We start from the raw sequence: 6727 nt of genomic DNA on the forward strand, positions 1-6727 counted from the left end.
TGGCCCAGCCTCCGCAAGCAGCTCTCGGCCTTAAACTCATCTACAACATTCGGCACTAAATCCACAGAGCAGAGCTATTTGGCATTTTCCAGTGGAAGTGCAGGAAATTAAATAAGTTATGTTTTTATTGCTAATGTAGCGTCTGTCAAGCACAGTCATTTTGTTAAACAGGAGGAAAGAGTATACAGTATTAGTGGGCTCTCCCGGGGGTAGGGGACAGGGTCCCAGCACGCACAAAATGTCACCTGGTCACCACCCTTAGTTACACTTTAGGATGACGTGTTGAGTATTCTGGAATCCGAGGAGTCAGACCTCTCGTCATAGTCATCCTCCGTGTAGATGGACTGCTTTGTCACGATTGGACACCCATCGTCGGGGATGGAGATTCGAGGGTCCTCTGTGGTGCGGGAGGAGAGCACGGGCGAGCTCCGGAAGACACTAGTGGAGTTACTGGGAAATGGACTGACGTACTGGGACCTCAGCTGGTACTGCTGCTGCAGCGTCATGGTGTTCCACAGGGTGACATCATTGGGCAAAAAGGGGCTCGACTGGTTTCTGGCCAAAGTATTCCTCAGCATCAGCGGATACCGGGGTGGCTGGGGGAAAGGATGCTGCAGGGGCACGGCCAAGGGGTTGGGGACCACGTTGCTGGAGTCCGCGGAAAAGCGTAAGGTGTCAGGGACTCGGAAGGCAGAGCCCACGGACCACTTGGAGGAAGAGATAGGGTAGGAGCCCAGCGTGTGTTCAAAGATATGGCCGCTGGAGGGCAGCACCAGGCTCTCTTCGGCCGTCCGCTCAGCCCCAGCCGCGGAGGACCGACTGGACAGCAGGACCTCCACGGCACTGACCAGGTCACCCCCGCAGCCTTTCAGGATGAGCTCCAGTACAGTGGGCTTCTGGTTGGGAAAAATTTTCTTCAACACTTCCAGGGGTGGCCGGTTGGCCTTCAAGCTGAAGGGCAGAGAGACGGTCCCCGACGGGCCCTCAATCAGGAGGTGGCTCTGCTCAGTGTGGTACTTGGGGCTGTCAGGGCAGCTCTCGGGGTTGCCCCCGTTTTTCTGAACGGCGTACCCACCTTCGTCCACGGACACGATCTCGGGGCTCTCCGGAGTGAAGCAGTTCTTGCTTTTGACAACATCTGGGGAGCTCCTCTGGTCGGTGTCTTTGTCACTGAAGGCCTCCGCAGCATTGTCCGATGAATTGCTGTCCCCAAGTCGCTCTTCAGTCAAATCTGAAAGGCAAAGAAGGGAACAGTTGGGTTAATCCCTTCCTGGTGTGTTCAGAGTCAAGCAGCAGTCAGCCTTCTGCGATGAGGGAGTTTGGCTTCATGGGTCATAACACACTGGTAGCCTTTTAAAGAAGAAATCAAAGGGAGTCAGGGACTGAGGTCTGTAAAAGAAGATGGTGCAGTTGGTGCTTTTTCTCAGAATGCCGTAGGAGAGGAGGCTTGCCTTAAAAACCAAATGGCCACACAAACGTGTAACCAACCAGAAGACCTGGATTTCACCATACTGGCTACACACATAGCAGGGCTATAAGTGAATCAGACCAGAACACACACACACACACATACACACACACACACACACCATGGGAGGGGCTCTGGCCTCCACCACCTGCTGCACACCACCTCTTAGGGCACTTAAATAATTGCATCTGCTTCCCGTGGCCTGGTTTTATGCTAAGTAGGGCTCCTGATCCTAAATGAGGTTATCATGTACAGTCCCTAGTTGATACAGTTTCTAAGTGAAAGGCAAATACAGTTCTTGAAATCACTTGTAAAAAGCCACTGACTGAAGGGCCAGGCAAAGTCAGCAGCCTGGGCCAAACACAGCCAGTTCCAATTCTGGATGGCAGGACAGCAGCTGGAGGGAAGGAAGAAATGGCTGAGAGATTCAGGAACTGTCCACCATGTGTGACAAGAGGTAGAAGGGTGTCTTTGTGTGGACCCATGTGCCACAGAAAGGCCCGACAGCAACATTTCAACATATGTTTGAAGGAGGAAGGACGGCAAGGAGTTTTCTTAACAGAGCCAAGACTGGCCATGAAACAGGCCAGTTGCCAAGCTTGATATTTTAACCTAGAATGCTACCCAAGAGGAGTGAGCGCTGCAGGACTTAAAGGCAGAAGGCAGTGGGCAAGAGGCTTTGGGTCTCGTTATGAATAAAGGAGCTTTTTTTTTTTTTTTAAAGTAGTAAACTACATGCAAATATATTTTTATCCTTTAAAAAGAATGTGTTAGTACTGGCTGCTTCATCTAGAGTAGCTGACCTGAAGGAGAGAGAGAGAGAGAGAGAGAGAGAGAGAGAGAGAGAGACAGAGACAGAGACAGAGAGACAGAGAGGGAGAGAGAGAGAAAGAGAAAGAGAGACAGAAAGAGACAGAGAGAGAAAGAGAGACAGAGAGAGAGGGAGACAGACAGAGAGAGAGAGAGAGGGAGGGAGAGAGAGACAGAGAGAGAGAGAGAGAGAGAGAGAGAGAGAGAGAGACAGAGAGAGAGAGAGAGAGAGAGAGAGAGAGAGAGAGAGAGAGAGAGAGAGAGAGAGAACCACTCCCAATGAGGCAGTGGTCAGGTTGTGAGCAGCTGTGGATCTGTGTTTTCTCTTCTGGCCTGAATAGCCTCCTTGTGAGCCTCTCTGTGGGCAAACCTGCTTGTGTGCAGAGAGCTAGAGGTGAAATTTCATCAAAGCAGCTTCTAGAAGGCACCCCCTCCTACCTGTTGTTGTTTACTTCTCTCAAAGCTTTGAACAAAGGCCCATTGATGGACATTTCTATAACACCACGTGAATCTTAAGCACAAGGTGAGCCAACAGAAGCCTGCAGCCAAGCCTAAGTGTTTTAAAGCAGCCTTAAATTATAAGGAAGCATGCACAGCTGATACAAATTCATACTCATCCCCAATTGTCACTTTTGTTACACTGTTCTTTCAGTAAAAAACAAGTTGGTTTCTATTGTTGGGGCTCATTTGTAGCCTACACAATGAATCCTCCCCTTTGCTCCCAATGGTCACTCTCAGATTCACCAAAGACCTAGTTTTCCAAGACAAATGTAGCATCTTCTCTCCTGCTTCCCAGGAGGACAGGTCCAGCTTTTGCCTCCCAGTTATTGAACTGCTTGAATCTCCTGTCCTAGACACACAAGACAAAACTGACCAAACAGAAAGGCTCATGCAGATTTATAATCTAAGCAGTCTGGGCTCATGTACACTCCCTGCCACGTGACCTCATACATAACTTCCCTGCCACTCTATTCCCAAACCCTCAAGAAGGGGTGGACAGTGACAGGGGGTTAGCTCTGAACACACAATTGCATTTTGACCCCTGTTCAAAGGAGCTTTGGAAAACAAGTTCAGTACTTTTCCCCATGTACATACTGATTTGATGTTGGAAAATTACACACATCTCTAGGCACGTAAATTCAGCTTTATCATCGATTATCAGCATCAAGCATTTCTTGGCCTTACTAATAAGCTAAAACAGTGAAGCAAAAATAAAGACACAAGACAGCAAAAAGCATAAGTACACGGAAGTTATTAACTTGGGGAAATAGAAACATATGCTGAAGAGAAAGCACACGTGACCAGGCATAGTTCAGGAGACATTAAATATATTATTCACAGTGATCCTAAGGTTGGAGCAACTCACACTGCTCATCCGTGAATGAAGGAATAAACAGAATAGTATTCTGCCTCAAAAAGCAATGAAATTCTGATATCTGCTACATAAAAGGACTTTAATAATATTCTAACTAAAATAAGTTGGCCACATAACAAGTCATGTGATTTCACTTCTATGAGATGCTTAGGATGGATAAAGTACAGAGACAGTAGAGAGGTAGGTCTGGGTGAGGAAAGACAGACTTACTCCTTAATAAATGAGGTTTCAATCGAGGATAATGAAAAAGTTCTGTTGGATAGTGGTGGCTGTTTTAAGACATCATAAACATCTTCAATGTCACCAAGATGTCCTCCTTAAAATGGTAAGTCACCCCTATATTTTACCATAAAACAAACAAAAAAAATAGGACACAGTATCACAGCAATCTACTGAGCTGGTACAGTTTTGTTTTGTTTTTTTGGGGGTTGTTTTGTTTTTTATTGTTGGTTTTGGTTCTGTTACAGAAACTACCTTGTCCTTGAGAGTAAGGGGAACATCTACTGCACTTGGGAAGCTCCCAAATTTTCTATCCTTAACAGAAAGGGGCTAAAAATAGCTTAGTGTCTTAAAAGGTATCATTTCACATGCCTTGGGGGAATTCAAACACTGAAAACTTCTTCAGCAAAACAGCTTCATCAGCCGGGTTTACTCTTCCGCAGCTGACTTCAGGCTCCAGGTACAACCCCTGAACCAGGTTAGTGGGGGACACTTAGAATCAATGATCCAGCTACTCAAACCTACATCAAAAAAAATGTATTTTCCTCAAGGCAGCACCAGACACTGGGAGGCAGGATTTTAAGTCTGAGAGGATACAATATCAACTTTCCAAGTTCTGCAGAACACACCTCTTGTAATCTTACATGGCTGCCAGCTTGTTCTGGTAATTGGAAGACCTCAAAGGACAAATGGTGACAAAGCCATTCTACCCTTCCCCCTTGGTGGTGTCCTTTGCCCCTGTTTCACACCAGTGTACTGTGCACTTTGGGGTGCAAGTGAAGGAGGAGGAGCACTGTGCTGAGTCATTCCTGCTCTTCAAAGATTTCTGGGCTCCTCAGCATCCCAATCTCAGTGTCCAGGCTACTGGTAAATGTGAGGAAAGCCAGCAGGATATCCTAGGAATCAAATGCATGAATAAGGGCTTTGTAATCAACCGAGATCAGCAGGGCTGAGGAGGGAGAGGCACCGGCCAGTGAGAGAAGCAGGTTCACGTGCCAGAGGGCACACAAATTTGAGAAATAAATGTACACAGGATGCCCACCAGCACCCAAGGGTGCTGGGTTTTAAAATAGAGTCAAGGATGATGGTCATCAAAAGCTGCGCCAACTCCTCGCCCAAAAGTAATATCTGAAAAGCAGAATTAACAGCCCCTACAATTTGGGGGCTCTATGATGACTATTATTGTATCTAAACTAAAGTCAGTGCACAAAGCACAGACTTTCACAAGTAATTATAAAGGGTAAGAGTTAAGCTCGGCGGTAGAGAGTAATTTAACAATAGGTATTCCTTTACATGTCCAGGGTTTCCCTTTCTAAATGGACTGCACAAATCATTCAGATAGGTGTAAGGCACAATCTAGATACAGAACCATGGCACATCAGCTGAGGATGTCGGTGAGCGAAACAGAGATGTTCCCAGAACCCTCTGCCTTCTGCACTGGTGAAACAGAGACCCTAATCGGAACACGAGGACTGTAAGTATATTTCAGTTGACAGTTTTAACTCTGTATACAGTACAGAAAGGCAAAACCACCAGTCAAAAGTAGATGAAAGTGTGACACCATATTTCTGTCATAACAGACCAGTTATTACAAGTGAGGACATGCATTTTAAACATCACAAAAGAAAAAAATCCAAACCTCTTAAAAACATTATCAAATATTCGAGCTCTCACTACACAGCCCATGAATCAGCACTGCCCACACTCCAACCCGAACAAACTTTTTCATTAGGTTTGTGACAGCGTCATTAAGGACACGTTTTCCCTGAAAAGCAGTGACACCTCCTTCTAAGCATGACAACAATGCTTTCTCTTTTTTCTAAAAAGAGAAGGAAAAAGAAACACATGACAGGGGCTTCCGGTCTAAAAATTACAATCTTTTGAACCATCTTTCTATAAATTCCTTCATATAAAAACGTACAACTTTTAAAAAAAACTGTATCCAAATAGCTCAAGAAAGCCTGCCATGTGTGCGAAACAGCCTGCTCAGAACACGTACAAATGGAGAGGTGTTCTGCCTTGGCTGCCACTGGCTTTAGAGATTCTATCCAATTACTTCACAAAACCTAAACCCACCAAACACCTAGAATGAGACACAAGCACCGACCGGGTTCTCAGAACTCACGTATCACAGACTCTCCCCTCCCGGAAGCATGTCATGCAGTTAGAGGTATGCCTATGATTTGGGGGAGGCAGATCTCTAGGTAGGTCTCCAAGCCAATAAATAGCAATGGCCAGAGCTTCCGGAGTCAAACATTTAACGAAGCGGTTTCTCTCACTTTCTGTGGATCTCACACTAGGAGTGGGGAATCATTCAAAACTGAGTGAGTGGAAATTTGAATAAAGTGATATTAATAAATCTTGTTCTAAAATTGTGTGTGTGTGTGTACGTGCTCGAGTGCACATGTATGCACATGTGCCTGTGTGCACATGAAAATGCTTTGCTTTGTAAAAGATCAGCTCTGGCTTAACACTGATCTTATGCTGGCCTGGTAGTGCACACTTGTAATCCTAACATGCAAGAGGCTGACAGGAAGATGCTAAGTCTGAGATTCTATAAAGCTAAGATTTTTGTAGAGACATTGCTTAGAAAGGGCTGATGGGCTTAAGGAAGTATAGTGTACAATTGTAGATTTCAAGTGTCTTGGAAAAAATTCAACAAGAGCCCTTTCTTAGAAACTAGAAGCTTTGAAAAGGTTCAGGAGAAATCTACAAATCTACCTGTCCATGGGATATTTACAAAGATGCAGCTGGTGGCTTGCTTACTCTTCTCCTTAACAAAGCCCTTTAAATCCCCTATATCCCTAGGTACTGGACTGGGTAAGATTATACACAGGTAACCACAGCATTGCCTT

At 45.6% G+C, this 6727-nt stretch overlaps 1 protein-coding gene across 1 annotated transcript in view; it reads right to left on the reverse strand.

Annotated features, from left to right (window-relative positions):
• Positions 1-269: 269 nt before the first annotated feature.
• The window catches only part of DMRT3 (doublesex and mab-3 related transcription factor 3), a gene marked incomplete at both ends in the record, with an annotated part of 12606 nt that continues 6148 nt past the window's right edge, over positions 270-6727 (reverse strand). The window contains one exon of the mRNA XM_080912739.1: positions 270-1231. Within this exon, the coding sequence (XP_080768865.1) occupies positions 270-1231 (962 nt within the window). The remainder of the gene's footprint in view (positions 1232-6727) is intronic.

Source organism: Micromys minutus (assembly GCF_963924665.1).
Source record: "Micromys minutus genome assembly, chromosome: 2".
In the NCBI taxonomy this organism is placed as follows: Eukaryota; Metazoa; Chordata; class Mammalia; order Rodentia; family Muridae; genus Micromys; species Micromys minutus.